The sequence below is a fragment of the Pecten maximus genome, chromosome 12 (assembly GCF_902652985.1).
Source record: "Pecten maximus chromosome 12, xPecMax1.1, whole genome shotgun sequence".
NCBI classification, from domain to species: Eukaryota; Metazoa; Mollusca; class Bivalvia; order Pectinida; family Pectinidae; genus Pecten; species Pecten maximus.
Genome location: NC_047026.1, coordinates 3317336 through 3336390, shown reverse-complemented (window position 1 = coordinate 3336390; position 19055 = coordinate 3317336). Strand labels below are relative to the sequence as shown.

Here is a 19055-nt window from a genome sequence, read left to right as displayed (position 1 = left end):
GGTAGAAACAGGTCACACAAATTCGTGGTTGGTGTGTATGGCATATCTTTAATTATAACTTATATTTACTGCTTTTGATGTTGTTTTTACAAAGCATAATCATTTTGTGAATCTGTAGACAGAAATAAAAAACAGAAGAAGTTGAAAATCTTATTAAGGCGATTTAATAGGATTTTAATCTGATTTAAACATAATCACCAGTTATATGTAATACCGGGTTATGACATTAAAATATAGGCGTTTTTTTGTTGTTTTTTTTTATTTGTTTGTTTGTTTGTTGTTGTTTTTTTTTTTTTTTGTATAAATGACAATCGAAGTCTACATAATCTTGGCGCCAGGTAATCAATTTAACAAAAGTTTAAAAGCCAATATAAGATTTATATAAAAAGAGGTAAATTTTGAAATATTGAGAAAAAAGACCATGGGCCTATACGGTCATATGAGAAGAAAAGACCATTCCCTAACTGATACATGCCAGTGAGAATGATACCAGTATAAAGATGATTTACAATATTAATTAAAACGAGCTGATATGATTGCCTTCCTATAAGCCTTATCAGTCTGAATAGATCAGTAATTAAACACTGGCCATCTATAACTAACGCCTTTCAATTTAATCCCTTCCCGATATTTCACGTGATTATATAAAACTACCATCCATGCATAGCATACTATACATGACACCAGCTTACGACTGGAGAGAATCGCACGCTACCGGATCCAAACTATCGTGTATGACAACAAGTAATCATGTCTAATTTCCTACATATCCTACAGCTTAAATGTTTTACTCGTACCAAACAAGAGGCACAAGAGGCTAGAATGCAATTTAAGAGTTGATCTTTCTCATTATATGTGACTTCTAAGCTCACTACCTCTCCAGTTCAATATGAGAGAAGGCTAAGTATTCATTTCGGTAAACTTTGTAGTCCTTCCATCCGGCATATCCCTGTCCAATATTAACACAGCTCTCTGGCTTATTTAGTTCTATAAGCTTACATCATTGTATAGAACTCAACTTCCTTACATTCACACAATATTATTTCTACACAAAGTGTTATCTGGATTGATTGTATTTGTATTCAATAATCAGCAGGATTAACCAGTGAGTCCTGGGCCTACATCCACTCTAGTTATACATCATGAATGCTAGAGTTTGTTGTTAATTTGTTAAAAAAGCTTCAAGGGCCCGAATAAATCTCACGGCCGATCATATCAGAATACTGTTACTGTTACCAACTGTCATAGTTACTGATCAGTAAAGTTCAAACACATATACTTCATTTCTGTTCTTTGATTCATTGGTCACCACGAATTTGTTCCCACACACAGATATAGCCCTCGGTCTGTCTACACCGTCTGATGACGTCAGCAGCTCTCTGACGTTTGTCCCGTCCCTTGACATCTGTACCACGTTATTAGACCTATTCCCACACACGTACACATTGCCGTCACTGTCGACGTCCACACCAGATGCGGTCCTCAGCATACCGACTTTTGATATGTTTGTAAGTTTACCGTCTGACAGTCTGTATACAGCTACATCACCATCCTTGGATGTCAATTGACTTCCATATATGTGTCCTGTCCTTGGGTCGCACGCAAGGTGTAAGCAGCGATTAGGATAAGAAACAATTGTGTTCGGAACTCCATTCTTACTGACTCTATACACATCGGTCTGAGTACTCACAGTAAACGCCTCATTTGAGTAAGTGATACCATATGGGTCTGCTCCGATAGAAAGTTTTATTTTGGAAGACAAAGTTAGTTTTGCATGGTTCACTTTGATTATGAGTATTTCAGAATTGTAGATAGCGGCCGCTACAGTGTCATCATCTATACAACACATATCATACGGGTTTCCAGTAACCTTCATCTCATCCAAACATTTCCCTGAAGCTGTAAACAACTTTATTTTCTTATTGTTCCAATCTGAAACAACGATGTGATCATCAGGTAAGTAAACAATGCCATTTGCAAAACAATCGTGTCCATCTGATGGACACTTGATACTGAACTTGCCGACCTCCTGCACGTCACATTCGCACAATGGCTTCGTGGTTCCTATTTCGTTTGGGAGCTGTTCTGGGTTTTTCTCTATAATGACGTTTCCTAACGACAGTGGACTATCCGTATCCAACCTGACCAGACTGGGATCGATGACATGTTTTATTCTGACAGAAGCAAAAGAATTCCTCATTTCCGTGATCAGGTTCTGGTAGGACTCCATCTCTACTTGGCCTCTCTGATACATCAATATTGTGTTTACGCTATCATTCCTCTGAACAGCTGTCTCGGAGCTTTCTACTGTATTCTCAATGGATGACATCAGACGTTCACATTTCTGTATAGACAAGTCCAGATTTTCCTTTTCTTGTTTATAAGACGATACCAGTTTGTCTGTGATGTCCTTTTGCATGGCGTCAAGTTGTAGGTCGACCTGTTTTCGCAGATCTGTTAAACTGTCAAATCCAGAATTTTGATCTTCTAGGAGGATTTGAAGTTTCTCGCCAAATGTTTTGACGAGTAACTTGATATCCTCCATTGTCTTTTGTAGTAATTCTTTTCGATCCTCCAGTCGTGACTCCGTTTTCAGTTTGTCACAGTATTCCTGTGTCGTTGTCACTTCGTCACATCGTCTGTGGTCTATGGTGATACATCTACTACAGCCAAGTATATGATGGTCCTCACAATAGTAATCGACCTCCTTCGTATGCTTTTCACATCGGATCTGTTCTGTTACTTGTCGCTGAACAAATCCTTCCTTCCGTGTTACATCTACTGTTTCACATTCTTTGTGAATCCAATCATGAAAATCGACTTTACATGTATCACAAAAGAACACATTGCATATTTTACACCAGATCGCTGCCGGTATCCCAGTATTCCCTTTCCCTCCGCAAGGTTTACAATACATCGGTTCCATTGTCGCTTCCTTTACCAGATCTTTCACTATTGCATTGGCTGGGAATTGTTGAGCCCATTTCTCCTTGTCCTCAGACGGGTTGACCGGCTGTGTCATCTTCCTACACACAGGACAAGGGAAGGCAGTCGCCGACGCCATCTTCCCCGACAGGTCTTTGGTGATAAAGGTGGACAGACACTCCTGACAGAAGGAATGAAGACACGGGAGGGACTTTGGTTCGTGCAACTGCTCCAGACAAATCGGACAATCTAACAGCCGGGCTTCCCTGGGAGGTCCGGGACAATCGGGAATATCGTGAGGGGTTCCGCCTTCAGCCATTACGTTTAATATTCGATACCTGTAATGTACAAGGATGAAAAAAAATAAACACTTAATGCCAGTGATTTTGTCATCATTACTTTAATGAGTTTAAGATATCAAATATCATTAACTGAAGAATATAAATATTACAGTGAAAACAGATTATAGCGGTCAGGAACACATTCGGATTATAGTGATCAGGTATAAATACAGATTAAAGTGATCAGGTACACATACGGATTATAGGGATCACGTAGGGATACGGATAATAGTGATTAGAGATCAAAGCGGATTATAGTGATAAGGTATGCATACGGATTATAGCGATGAGGTACATTTTTATACATACGGATTATAGTGATTAGGTACACTTACGGATTATAGTGATCAGGTACACATACTGATTTTAATGATCAAGTGAACATACGGATTATAGTGATCAGGTATACATACGGATTATAGTGATCAGTTACACATACGAATTTAGTGATCAGGTACACATACGGATTATAGTGATCAAGTACACATACGGATTATTGTGGTAAGGTACAAATACGGATTATAGTAATCAGGTATACATACGGATTATAGTGATCAGGTATACATACGGATTAAAGTGATCAGGTATACATACGGATTATAGTGGTCAGGTAAACATACGGATCATAGTGATCAGGAATACATACGGATTATAGTAATCAGGTACACTTACGGATTAAAGTAATGAGGTATACATACGGATTATAGTGATCAGGTACATTTGTATACTTACGGATTATAGTGATCAGGTACACTTACGGATTAAAGTAATCAGGTATACATACGGATTATAGTGATCAGGTACATTTGTATACTTACGGATTATAGTGATCAGGTACGCATACGGATTTTAGTAATCAGGTATACATACGGATTATAGTAATCAGGTATACATACGGATTATAGTGATCAGGTACATTTGTATACTTACGGATTATAGTGATCAGGTGTACATACGGATTAAAGTGATCAGGTACACTTACGGATTATTGTGGTAAGGTACACATACGGATTATAGTGATCAAGTACACATACGGATTATTGTGGTAAGGTACACATACGGATTATAGTAATCAGGTATACATACGGATTATAGTGATCAGGTATACATACGGATTAAAGTGATCAGGTATACATACGGATTATAGTGGTCAGGTAAACATACGGATCATAGTGATCAGGAATACATACGGATTATAGTAATCAGGTACACTTACGGATTAAAGTAATGAGGTATACATACGGATTATAGTGATCAGGTACATTTGTATACTTACGGATTATAGTGATCAGGTACACATACGGATCATAGTGATCAGGAATACATACGGATTATAGTAATCAGGTACACTTACGGATTAAAGTAATGAGGTATACATACGGATTATAGTGATCAGGTACATTTGTATACTTACGGATTATAGTGGTCAGGTAAACATACGGATCATAGTGATCAGGAATACATACGGATTATAGTAATCAGGTACACTTACGGATTAAAGTAATGAGGTATACATACGGATTATAGTGATCAGGTACATTTGTATACTTACGGATTATAGTGATCAGGTACACATACGGATTATAGTTATCAGGTATATATACGGATTATAGTGATCAGGTACACATACGGATTTTAGTAATCAGGTATACATACGGATTATAGTAATCAGGTATACATACGGATTATAGTGATCAGGTACATTTGTATACTTACGGATTATAGTGATCAGGTGTACATACGGATTAAAGTGATCAGGTACACTTACGGATTATTGTGGTAAGGTACACATACGGATTATAGTAATCAGGTATACATACGGATTATAGTGATCAGGTATACATACGGATTAAAGTGATCAGGTATACATACGGATTAAAGTGATCAGGTATACATACGGATTATAGTGGTCAGGTAAACATACGGATCATAGTGATCAGGAATACATACGGATTATAGTAATCAGGTACACTTACGGATTAAAGTAATCAGGTATACATACGGATTAAAGTGATCAGGTATACATACGGATTATAGTGGTCAGGTAAACATACGGATCATAGTGATCAGGAATACATACGGATTATAGTGATCAGGTACACTTACGGATTAAAGTAATCAGGTATACATACGGATTATAGTGATCAGGTGTATTTGTATACTTACGGATTATAGTGATCAGGTACACATACGGATTTTAGTAATCAGGTATACATACGGATTAAAGTGATCAGGTACACTTACGGATTATAGTGGTCAGGTACACATACGGATTATAGTAATCAGGTATAATGGATTATAGTGATCAGGTGCATTTGTATACTTACGGATTATAGTGATCAGGTACACATACGGATTATAGTGATCAGGTACACATACGGATTATAGTAATCAGGTATACTTACGGATTATAGTGATCAGGTACACATACGGATTATAGTAATCAGGTATACATACGGATTATAGTAATCAGGTATTATGGATTATAGTGATCAGGTGCATTTGTATACTTACGGATTATAGTGATCAGGTACACATACGGATTTTAGTGATCAGGTATACATACGGAGTATAGTGATCAGGTATACATACGGATTATAGTGATCAGATACATTTGTATACTTACGGTTATAGTGATCAAGTACACAAACGGATTTTAGTGATCAGGTTCACATTCGAATTATAGTGATGAGGTACACATTTGTATATAGTGATCAGGTACACATACGAATTATAGTGATCATGTACACATACGGATTATTGTGGTAAGGTACACTTACGGATTTTAGTGATCTAGTATACAAACGAATTATAGTAATCAGGTACACATACCGATTATACTGATCAGGTACAAATGCAGATTATAGCGACCAGGTACACATATGGATTATAGTGATCAGGCACACATACGGATTATAGTTACTAAGTATTAGGTACACATACGGATTATAGTAATCAGGTATACATACAGATTATAGCGATCAGGTACACATACGGATTATAGAAATCAGGTATACATACGGATTATAGTGATCAGGTATATATAAGGATTATATTGATTAGGTACACATACGGATTATAGTAATCCGGTATTCATACGAATTATAGTGTTCGGATACACATACTGTTGATATTAATCAGGTATACATACGGACTACAGTGATCAGGTATACGTACGGATTATAGTGAGCAGTTAAAGTGAAGAATTGTAGTTTAGTATTATATTTAATCCATGTCCAAATATTGATTTCTGATAAAGATTTACATGTACCAGGTAATCAGGAGGACGGCGAGTAATATAGGACTTACTAAATGTGACACTCATTTCCCTACATTCGTTGATAACTTGAAATTGAATTGGAAACCGTACTTAATAAGAGGGACACACAGGTGTGTACGACGGTGGGACGATTATTGACAGATGACCGATCAGCAGTGTAGACAGGGTATAACTATTGGTTCTTGTAGGTGTGTGACTCGTGATCGGGTGGGGGCGGGGACGGGGTTAATACACACGAGAAATTGACATAGTCAGTTATGAATGAACTGGTGGTAGGATCCTGCAGCAAGCAATATTTCAGGTCAAAGAAACGTGTCAAGTATGTGGTCGTGATGTGCAGATCTGATAGTCAGACGTACATTTGGTACTTTCGGTTTCCGTTACCTTAATACACAAACTGGTTTGGAAAAGATATAGTACCCATAAAATGAGTATATTTACACATCCACCTACGACTTCGTCTATAGAAGGATATTTATAGATTGACCAGGAATACAAACTAGTGTTTGACCGCAGTTCGGAGTTTTAAACACACGACACTTACCGTACAGCTCCATACACCACTGATCCCAGTTTGTCGTTATCTGCACGTGATCACGTGGTGGTATAGGTTGACCGACTTACAATTAAAAATAGAACCCGGAACAAATACTATCCGGTTTAAAGCGAAATGGATGAAATATCTTTGTACTTTTTCAAGGGTATATATGCAAATCTGTTTTTCTTTGACCTCGTTTGATCGATTTGTTTTTGGTATTACGTTTGTATTATAGTGATTAAAAAATATAATTAAACTCTAATAAAGTATTAAAGTAAATTCGTCTGAGTAGGTAAAGTATGGTGATATTTTACCCATTTTTCTTCCTTTTTTCTTTATTCATTTATTTATAATGTTAATATTCTAGTGATTAAATGATATAAATAAACTCTCTTAAAGTACTGAAGTAAATTTTCTGAGTAGGTAAAGTATGGTGAGTTTTTATCATTTTTTTCTGATTTTGTTGTTGTTATTTATTGTTATTTTGTAAGTCAACTACGTAAATTGATGTGTATATATACAATACCACAATTATGTTCTACTTGATGAACTTTAAAATAGAATTAAAATAAAAATCGTGTTAAGTATATTTTGGAAAAAAATACATGGCGCGAATTGGCAATGCACTTTTTGAAACGTAAAATAGCTTCAAAGTGGGTATCGCACACATAACAAAATACCGAAAAACTGTAAAAATCTAAAAAAAAATACAGGTAAGTATATTTACCCTCCAGGTGCCCACTCAGGTTTTCAAATCTGATAGTGAATGGTCGCTGAAGGTCATTAATGAACTTTGGTGTTATGACTTGCATCAGAGAGTAGGGGCATTGAAACGATATTTATCGTAGGCGTACAGTCATGTATGAAATGATATGACATTACGGATGTACTGAATTCTAACTGAATTTGCAGATTTTGTTCTTTGTATGACGGAATATCATATCATCAATACATAATTGGATTAAATTATGTGTTTGGATTTTCCCGTATCAAATCCTTGTAGGAAAACCGCACATTATAAACACGGAATATTTGTTCAGTTAATTTGCAAAAGAGATGTTCTTTGTCTTAGAAAATAACTACTTTAAATTATACGATGAGAAAATATAAGTCGCTCTTACAAAGTACGTATGTGATCAGCTTAAATGTATTTCAATAGTGAATATCGTGTGAATATTCAATGTAGCATTCCTTCGTTCGCACAGCAGAAACATGCACAATTTCTGTTGATATAATATATGTCCGAACGATGCTTATATGAGTGTTTGTGCCTACATGTAATTAAATTAACGCCGAAATGTACAGGAAAAGGTGTACCGTATACAAAAACTTATGTCTTTGCGATTATTAGTGACAGTTCGGGTCGAATTAAGAATTTTCAGGACACAGAAAATAATTATTTATAAAAGCTTTGGAAAGCAATTATTTTAGTGACGACTATTTGTTATATATATTTCTATCGATTTAATGCTTTGAATGTAATAAAGTTATATAAATATTTGAAATAAGTTGTCAGTTTTGTATATTGATTAGCGGCATTTCACTACATACCGTATCCTTACGCCCCAAATGATGATATCGTAACCAAAACACACGGGGGTCACGGGATAGCTTTTTTTTTTATTGTGGTAGAAACAGGTCTCACAAACTCGTGGATGATGTATATTACATTTCTTTCATTCAAACTTATATCTACTGTTTTTGAAGTTGTTTATTAGTAGCATAATCACTTTGTGAATCTGTAAACATTAATAAAAAAAAAACAGACGAAGATGAAAATCTTATTAATAGGCGTTTTAATAGGATTTTTTGATCTGAAAATACAGCTTTAAACATAATCACCAGTTATATGTAATACCGGGTTATGACATTAAAATATAGGCGTTCTTTGTATAAATGACAATCGAAGTCTACATAACCTTGACGCCAGGTGATCAGTTCAACCAAAATTCAAAAGTCAAAATAGAATATATATAAAAAGTAAATTTTGAAATATTGAGAGAAAAAAAGACCATGCGGCTTTACGGTCACCTGAGTTTTGAAATATTTCAGTCAATTTGACCCCTTTAGGCCCCGCCGCTCACTCCTCTAGGGGTTGGGGACCATGTAATTCCAAATTTTGTTGACCATAGGCCATGGAAGGTTTCTGCACAATTTCATTACAATTGGTTCATCGGTTTCTAATAGGAGGTCGAAAGTGTGAATTGTCCCAACGACGGACGATGACGGACAAAAGGTGATTAGAATAGTTCACTTGAGACTTTGTCTCAGGTGACCTAATAAAAAACAAAAAATAATTAAATTGCACTATTATCTACTATGATCACGGTGACCCGCCATCTTGAAAGGACCATTCCCTAACTGATACATGCCAGTGAGAATGATACTAGTATAAAGATGATTTACAATATTAATTGAAACGAGTTTATATGATTGCCTTCCTATAAGCCTTATCAGTCTGAATAGATTAGTAATTAAATACTGGTCATCTATAACTAACGCCTTTCAATTTAATCCCTTCCCGATATTTCACGTGGGTATATAAAACTATCGTCCATGCATAGCACACTATAAATTACACCAGCTTACGACTGGAGAGAATCGAACGCTACCGGATCCAAACTATCGTGTATGACACAACACGTAATCATGTCTAATATTCTACATATCTTACAGCTTAAATGTTTTCCTCGTACCAAACAAGAGGCCCAATAGCCTACTAATGCAATTTCAGAGTTGATCTTTGTCATTTATGTGTGACTTCTAAGTTCACTACCTCTCCAGTTCAATATGAGAGAAGGCTAAGTATTCATGTCGGTAAACTTTGTAGCCCTTCCAACCATCATATCCCTGTCCAATATGAACATAGGTCTCTGGCTTATTTAGATAAATATGTTTAACACATTTGACATGTGAACATACTCGGTACTCCTTTATCCCAGAATGCTACTGCACCAATATCATGATCCTGTGTCACATGGTTGTTGAAAAAAAAAATTCAGTACATTCGACCCCTTTAAGTAAGTAGATCAAGGTCATTTATTTGAACAAAGTTTGTAGGTCTTTGTCGAAGCATGTTACAGGCCCAATAGCATGTTTCTGAGCCTCTTGGTTATCAAAAAAAAAAAAAAAAAACAATGGAAATATTGACACCAGTCTGACGGACGACGGACGACGGTCGCCGCGCCACGATATACGCTCATTTGACCTTTGGACATGAAAGTTTACATCATTGTATAAAACCGAACTTCCTTACATTCACACAATGTTATTTCTACACAAACTGTTATCTGGATTGATTGTATTTGTATTCAATAATCAGCAGGATTAACCAGTGAGTCCTGGGCCTACATCCACTCTAGTTATACATCATGAATGCTAGAGTTTGTTGTTAATTTGTTAAGAAAAAGCTTCCAGGGCCCGAATACATCTCACGTCCACCCATATCAGAATACTGTTACTGTTACCAACTGTCATAGTTACTGATCAGTAAAGTTCAAACACGCGCACGTCATTACGATTTTGTGATGATTGGTTTGTAACCACGAATTTGTTCCCACACACAGATATCGCCCTCGGTTTGTCTACACCGTTTAATGACGTCAGCAGCTCTCTGACGTTTGTCCCGTCACCTGACATCTGTACCACGTTATCGGACTCCCACCCACACACGTACACATTGCCGTCACCGTCGACGTCTACACCAAACACGTACTTCAGCAAACCAACTTTTGATATGCTTGTAAGTTTACTGTCTGACAGTCTGTATACAGCTACATTACCATCCTCGGATGTCCGTTGACTTCCATATATGTGTCCTGTCCTTGGGTCGCACGTAAGATGATAGCAGTCATTTGAATAGGAAGCAATTTTGGTCGATACCCCATCCTTACTGACTCTATACACATCGGTCGGAGTACTCACAGTAAACGCCTCATTTGAGTAAGTGATACCATATGGGCCTGCTTCGATAGAAAGTTTTATTTTGGAAGACAAAGTTAGATTTGCATGGTTCGCTTTGATTATGTGTATTTCAGAATTGACGATAGCGGCCGCTATAGTGTCATCATCTACACAACACATATCAATCGGGTGTCCTGTAACCTTCATCTCATCCAAACCTTTCCCTGAAGCTGTAAACAACTTTATTTTGTTATTGTTGCAATCTCCTACAACGATATGATCATCAGGTAAGTAAACAATACCAGCTGCATCACAATCGCGTCCATCTGATGGACACTTGATGCTGAATTTGCCTACCTCCATCACGTCACATTCGCACAAAGGCCTCATGGTACTTATTCCTTTTGGGAGCTGTTCTGGTTTTTTCTCTATAATGACGTTTCCTAACGACAGTGGACTATCCTTATCCAACCTGACCAGACTGGGATCGACGACATGTTTTATTCTGACGGAAGCAAAAGACTTCCTTATTTCCGTGATCAGGTTCTGGTAGGACTCCATTTCCGCCTGGCCTCTCTGGTACATCAGTATTGTGTTTACGCTATCATTCCTCTGAACAGCTGTCTCGGAGCTTTCTACTGTGTTCTCAATGGATGACATCAGACGTTCACATTTCTTAATAGACAAGTCCAAATTTTCCTTTTCTTGCTTGTAAGACGATACCAGTTTGTCTGTGATGTCCTTCTGCATGGCGTCAAGACGTAGGTCGACCTGTTTTCGAAGATCTGTTAAACTGTCAAATCCAGAATTTTGATCTTCTAGGAGGATTTGAAGTTTCTCGCCAAATGTTTTGACGAGCAACTTGATAGCCTCCTTTGTCTTCTGTAGTGATTCTTTTCGATCCTCCAGTCGTGACTCCGTCTTCAGTTTGTCACAGTATTCTTGTGTCGTTGTCACTACGTCACATCGTCTGTGGTCTATGGTGATACATCTACTACAGCCAAGTACCTGATGGTCCTCACAATAGTAATCGACCTCCTTCGCGTGTTTTTCACATCGGATCTGTTCTGTTACTTGTCGCGGAGTAATTCCTGTCTTCCCTGTTACAGCTACTGATTCACAATCTTCGTGAATCCAATCGTGAAAATCGACTTTACATTTTTCACAGAAGAACGCCTTGCATATTTCACACCATATCGCTGCCGGGATCCCAGGTTTTCCTTTCTTCCCGCAAGGTTTACAGTACATCTGCTCAAGTGCCGTGGACTTTACCAGATCTTTCACTATTACATTGGCTGGGAATTGTTGAGCCCATTTCTCCTTGTCCTCAGACGGGTTGACCGGCTGTGTCAACTTCCTACACACAGGACAAGGGAAGGCAGTCGCCGACGCCATCTTTCCCGACAGGTCTTTGGTGATGAAGGTGGACAGACATTCCTGACAGAAGGAATGAAGACACGGGAGGGACTTTGGTTCGTGCAGCTGCTCCAGACAAATCGAACAATCTAACAGCCGGGCCTCCTTCGGAGTTCTGGGACTGTCGGGGACATCGTTAGAGGTTCCACCTTCAGCCATTACGTTTAATATGCGATGGTATCTGTAAACATACCAGGATGGAAAAACAATCTTAATAACAGTGTCTTTGTCATCATTACTTTAATGAGTTTTAGATATCAACTATCATTTACTGAAGAATATATAAATAACAGTGAAAACATATTATAGTGATCAGGTACATATATATATATAAGGATTATAGTGATCAGGTACACGTACGTATTATAGTAATCAGGTAGGGATACGGATAATAGTGATTGGAGATACATGCGGATTATAGTGATCAGATACATATACATATACAGATTATAGTGACCAGGTACACATACGGATTATCCTGATCAGATACATATACAGATTATAGTGACCTGGGTATCGTTTTACAAATATTGTAACTTTTTTCGTATCTTACGTCAAAATCGTACGTTCTCCCGGTAAAAATATACCACTCTCTAACATGGAGGTAAAAAAGGACGACACTTTTGAGGTGAAAATTGGACGCCGGTCCTATTCCCGAGTCACCTACACAGATTAGGATCATTATTTTGTTCTATCAGAACAACCGTATTGTTGATAGAAGATCAAATTTCTCTAAAATTATAATTTCATATAGTTTATCATGCGGTAAAACAAACAGAAACAACGCTATTTTCACAGATTTTCCTCAATGGATATCGATATACCTAATGTTCTTAAAATAGACTACCTGTTTACATGTCTACGAATATGCGTACAATTAGTTTCATGACAATGTGTATCTTGCTGGCATCCCTCCTCGAGTTCAAAACCCGGTTTCACCTCGAAACAATCGCTCAAAAGGCATATCGCTCTCTTATGCTAATTTGTGATCGAGTACGACGTCATTTTCTGTTCAAAAGTGCATGCTTGCGCACGATTTTAAATGTTTTCGTTAGTTACGACAGGGTGGATATGGATAAGTTACGAAGCTTTGTGACACGATACCCAGTTACACATTCGGATTATAGTGATCAGGTACACATACATAATATAGTGATCAGGTATACATACGGATTATAGTGATCAGGTATACATACGGATTATAGTGATCAGGTACACATACGGTTATAGAGGTCAGGTACACATACGGATTATAGTGACCAGGTACACATACGGATTATACGTCTCGTTTTTCTGACAAGTGGTCAGTACCACGTGATTGTGATCATATCGGTGTTAGGGAGGGCGCCGGTACTGAGCCATTAGGCCACGCCGACACCTTCAGTCACCGCATACGCATTGCGTATTTCTCATAGCGATCATTCGTCTATATTGTCGTCCGTCGTCTGTCGTCGTCCGTCGTCCGTCGTCTGTTTTGTGTCGTCATTTCGTCCGTCGTTTTCACACCCTACGTCCGTCGTCGGTTAATCCGTCTGTCTGTAGATATCTGTCTATACACTTAAGGTCGGTCTTTTCCGCCAACATGGATGCGTATGAAGAATGTGAAGATTCCACCTCTGCGATGGATTTCGAGAGGTTTACGGGAGAGTTTACCACCCCTAAAATAATATCTGAGAGGAAAGACTCCCCTCAAGCCGAAGCTACTACGGTGAGTAAACCAGACAAATACTCACTGATAATTAAAGGCCATAACATAAAGTTGGCGCTTAAAAACCCCATCGTCATACAGAAATTACTTTCTGCAGTTACAGAGTACCCAGCAAAGAACATCAGAGGGCTGGGGAATGGCGATTTGGTAGTGACATGTGCTGATGAGCAACAAAAAATAAAACTCCAGAAGATTAAAACCTTAGGTGAGTACATTGTATAAGGTAAGCGTGAAGGAGCCCGTCTCCTCAAATAAGTCAGAAGGAGTAATATACGGAGTTAGCACCGAGCTAACTGAGGTAGATAGTGTAGATAACCTTAAAGACATAGGTGTGTTTAAAGCCATCCGTATGAAGGGAAAGCAATACGAAAACAGTACAATTGTCCGTTTAGTCTTTAATACTAAAGAACTACCAGAGAGTGTAGCCCTAGGCTACCGTGCGTACACAGTCAAACCTCCTTTAAGATGTTACAATTGTAATAGATACGGGCACATAGCTGCCAAATGTAAAGGCAAACAAAGGTGTCAGAAATGTAGGGGGAGACCACAAGGTGGTCGATTGTGGGGCTGAAATTAAAAAGTGTGTAAACTGTGAGGGGGCACAAAGTGCCGCCTACGGGGGTTGTACGGCCAGGGAAAAGGCTGTAGATATTCAAATACAGGTCACGGAACATTGTTCACGTCGAGAGGCGGTACAAGAATATAAAAAAAAATCTTTTGCACAGTCAGTCTCCGAGAACACACCGGAAACAATTAACCCCGTACCGTACTCCGGGGTAGCTGATTTTAACATCCCCAAAAGTCAGCCCGACCTTCCGTCCGTCCGTCCGGCCGGCCGGCCGGCCGGCCGTCCGTTACTGTCCCACAGGAACCTGTGGTGACAGTACCTATCAAAAAGCTACTACAGTTAGCAGTTTCTGTCATCGCCAAACCCAATGAAGGTTCTAGTTGGACAGAAATTCTCATATATGTACTTAGTCAAGCTGAATCCATATTTGGAGTCAAGCTTGACAGCACAATGTTACCCGATACACTTGTGACATAATATGTCTACCAAAAACACCACGGGTATAGGCATCCTACAATGGAATGCCCGGAGCATAGCAAAACATGGTTTTGAGTTTTTAAAATTTATTGAAAATAGACATGATATACACGTCATTTGCTTACAGGAAACGTGGTGGAAAGAAAACGCAAGTTTTTATATTCCAGGTTTTTCTCCGCCGATATTAAAAAACCGTTCATAAGGAAGAGGTGGGGTGGCTATATATGTACGAGAAAGTTATCATGAACTTAATATTACCAGTAAAGTCATGGAAGTTATCGGTGTTGTCATTAAACTAAATGACAAATCAAAGTATAATTGATATATATAATGCATGTAAGACAAATGTTGTATCTGACAATACAGAACTTAACAAATATATAGATACTCCATATATTTTAAGAGTCTTTAATAGTCACCATACACTCTCTGGGGCGGTACCAGGTGTGACCCCAAGGGTAAAGTTTTGTATGAGTATATAAATAATACTAATCTTGTTTTACTAAATGATGGTTCTGGAACCAGTGTGAGCCCATGACCAGCTACCCTGGATATATAACCGATAGACCTAACAATAGCTACTACCACAATAGCGGGAGATTGTACCTGGAATGTATATCCAGATAATTTTGATAGTGATCACTATCCTGTTTTAACAATTTATAATAAAAACCACTTTTAAATGATACTGTAAACAAGCCAAGATGGAATTTTCAAAAGACTGACTGGGAAAGATACAAAACCACCAGTACAAGGGAGGTAACTCCCGCACTCTTAGACGGTAATGTCGAGAGCAGCCACACTAAACTTATTAATACCATTATAAACATTACTGTTAGCTGTGTTCCGAAAAAGCAGAAAAAAACAATAAATAGATCTGCAGTACCGTGGTGGAACGGGGAGTGTACTCGGGCTGTACGTGACAAGCACCGGGCATATAATAAAGCCCGACGTGATTTTAATAATGAAAACTTACAAGATTATCGGCGTAAGAGAGAATTATCCAAGCAAACACTTTTAGAAACCAAAGAGAAATATTGGAGAATTTTTTGTAATAATATGAATGACGACACATCTCTAGCAAAAGTATGGAAGGCAGTAAGAAACATGAAAACCTCAAACACCAGCAAACAAATACCAGCATTATTAAATACCAATACTATAATAGATATGTTATTACTAATACTGAAAATGTAATCTTTTAGCAGAAACCTACACTGCAGTAAGCAAAACAATTAATTATACAGATGATTTTATTAAAAATAAATCTGAATTTGATCAACAATACTCAGAATATGTAAATGATACCGTGCCATGTACAAGTAATATTAATAATATGTTTACTTTTCAGGAGTTTATTGAAGCGCTGTCTCAAACTAAAGAGACTAGCCCGGGGGATGACAATATCACATATAACATGTACAGAAAATTATCTGTGTCTGCCAAAAAAGTAGTTTTGGATTTTATAAATATGGTCTGGGAAAAACGTGTTCTCCCGACAGAGTGGAAACACTCAATTGTAATACCCATATTTAAATCGGGGAAAAACCCTAACGTACCACAATCATATCGACCAATATCACTCACCTCCACATTATGCAAAATTATGGAAAAAATGGTCAACAACAGGTTGAAATGGTTTTTAGAACAGAAACGTGTCATATCTGTAAATCAATGCGGGTTCCGGAAAAATAGAGGCGCCGTAGACCAACTGGTGAAATTAGAAAACGAAATTAGAAAGGCCAACTTAAATAAGGAGTCGCTACTAGCAGTGTTCATAGATTTTGAAAAGGCCTTTGACATGATGTGGAGGGATGGTTTACTGTATAAAATGAAAAATATTGGAATAAATGGAAATATGTATGCATTTATTAAAGATTTTTTACAGGATCGATTTATACAAGTACGGATCGGAAATGAAATATCCGATACCCACTATCTAGAGAACAGTAACCCCAGGGCTCAGTTCTCAGCCCAACTCTTTTTAATATATGTATAAATGATATATCAGACTGTCTTAACAATAAAAAAGATATTTCTCAGTTCGCAGATGACAGCGCCATCTGGAAGACACACAGAAATATCAAATTTCTAAGTACCTGTATATCCACAGAAATAACAAAAATACTAAACTGGTGTAATACATGGGGTTTCAAAATATCAAAAACAAAAACAGTTGGTGTTCTTTTCAGGAAAAAACAAAGTGCGAGTTTACACTCAAAATTGTCAGATGTAGAAATACAAATGGGAGACACAAAAATATCACTTGCAAATGTAATAAAATTTCTAGGTATGTACTTCGATAGTGGACTTACCTGGGGTCCACATATCGAAAATATTGTACAACGTTGTGAACAGCGGCTAAATGTACTCAAGTATTTAAGCGGAACAGACTGGGGGTGTGACCGCTATACATTATTGACGTTATATAAAACTCTAATACGTAGTATACTAGACTACGGTGCCGCAGTTTACAACTCGGCCAGTAACTCACAATTAGAAAAATTAAATGTTGTACAATGCAAATGTCTGGCTATCTGTCTGCATGCCATGAAGGGAACTTCACTCTCTAGTTTCCAAGCCGAGGCCGGAGACCCTCCGCTTTAAATACGCCGAAATTCCATCATCGCAAAATACCAATTAAAACTTGAGGGGCTGACAATGGCGCATCCTACATTGGAAAGTCTTGAAAATGACTTTAAATTTAAATATAATGAAAATAAAATACTGCCTTCATACAAATCGTATTATACATGTCTAAAAGATATCCAATCTACTTTTCAGCTGGGTAATATCAACGTTCATACAGCAGAGTTTAGTTCAATCCCATTGTGGACCCTGAACAAACCGATAATTAATATAGACTTGCACGAGACCGTAAATAAATCCATGTCTCCTGCAGACGCCATAGTACCAACACGACTTTTTATTGACTCACTTAAGGAGTACATATATATATACAGATGGCTCTAAAGATCCTAATACTCAAAATTGTGGATGTGCTTTTGTCATTCCAGCCTTAGACATTAAAAATAAGTTCCGATTAAGTAATATATAATATTTTTATAACGACAGCTCAAGTTTCTAACCAAAAACAAACATCAGAACATAAAATTACAAACCCGATTATATACGAAATTTTGAAATTACACTGTATCTTCTATTTTAGGTAGCACTGTAACCTTGACATGGATACCAAGTCATATTGGTATCCATGGAAACGACATGGCTGATGCCGAGGGCCAAAAGTTCTCTAAATTCAGAAAAAAATTGACATACATGTACCTTTAGTGAAAGGAGAAATACATTCTTTTTTACAGAATAAATTGTTTGATTGCTGGCAAACATACTTGGGGGATCCTGAAATCGGCAAATCAATGAAAACACATATGCCAATTCTAAAAACGTTCCCCCCAAAAAATTATCTGTAATAACAAACAATTAGTCACTGCTTATACACGTTTAAGATTAGGAAAATGCCGATTAAATCATTATCTATTTCAGATGAATCTACATGCAGACGGTCTTTGCGAAACTTGCAACGTACCAGAAACCATTGAACATTATTTATTAAAATGTGATCGTTTTTATATACAGAGGCAGAGGCTATTCCGGGATATGGACATACAGCCATCCACACTAATTAATATATTTCCAAATCTATTTGCAGACAATCCCAAAGTTACTACGGCAGTACTTAAATATATTTCTAAGGCTGATATAGAAAATACATTATAAATACATCTCATTTTCTTTAAAATAACCATCAAAATCTAGGTGCTTGTCACGTGCTTTTAAACCTTTTATTATACTTTGTAAGACAATACCTGTCCCCAACACAATGACGAGGGGCACAGGGACCTGTCTCGTCCTAAATTATAAGGCCACTTTTTAAATAT

The 19055-nt window shown here is 37.5% G+C and overlaps 2 protein-coding genes across 2 annotated transcripts; both read right to left on the bottom strand.

The window, feature by feature from the left end:
* Positions 1-7: 7 nt before the first annotated feature.
* Positions 8-7139, bottom strand: LOC117340016 (tripartite motif-containing protein 2-like). Its single transcript, XM_033901766.1, has 2 exons — positions 7091-7139; positions 8-3263 (listed from the first exon to the last, which is right to left on the bottom strand). Exon 2 carries the CDS (start codon positions 3242-3244, stop codon positions 1256-1258), a length of 1989 nt encoding a protein of 662 aa, XP_033757657.1. The 5' UTR covers positions 3245-3263; positions 7091-7139; the 3' UTR covers positions 8-1255.
* A 1720-nt stretch (positions 7140-8859) lies between these two features.
* On the bottom strand, positions 8860-12579 carry LOC117340015 (transcription intermediary factor 1-alpha-like). The gene has a single exon (XM_033901765.1). The coding sequence runs from the start codon at positions 12560-12562 to the stop codon at positions 10571-10573; it is 1992 nt and encodes a 663-aa protein (XP_033757656.1). The 5' UTR covers positions 12563-12579; the 3' UTR covers positions 8860-10570.
* Positions 12580-19055: the final 6476 nt, after the last annotated feature.

Excerpts from the sequence above, each read along its gene's own strand:
- LOC117340016 (XM_033901766.1), bottom strand. The coding sequence starts at position 3,244 with ATGGCTGAAGGCGGAACCCCTCACGATATTCCCGATTGTCCCGGACCT.
- LOC117340015 (XM_033901765.1), bottom strand. The coding sequence starts at position 12,562 with ATGGCTGAAGGTGGAACCTCTAACGATGTCCCCGACAGTCCCAGAACT.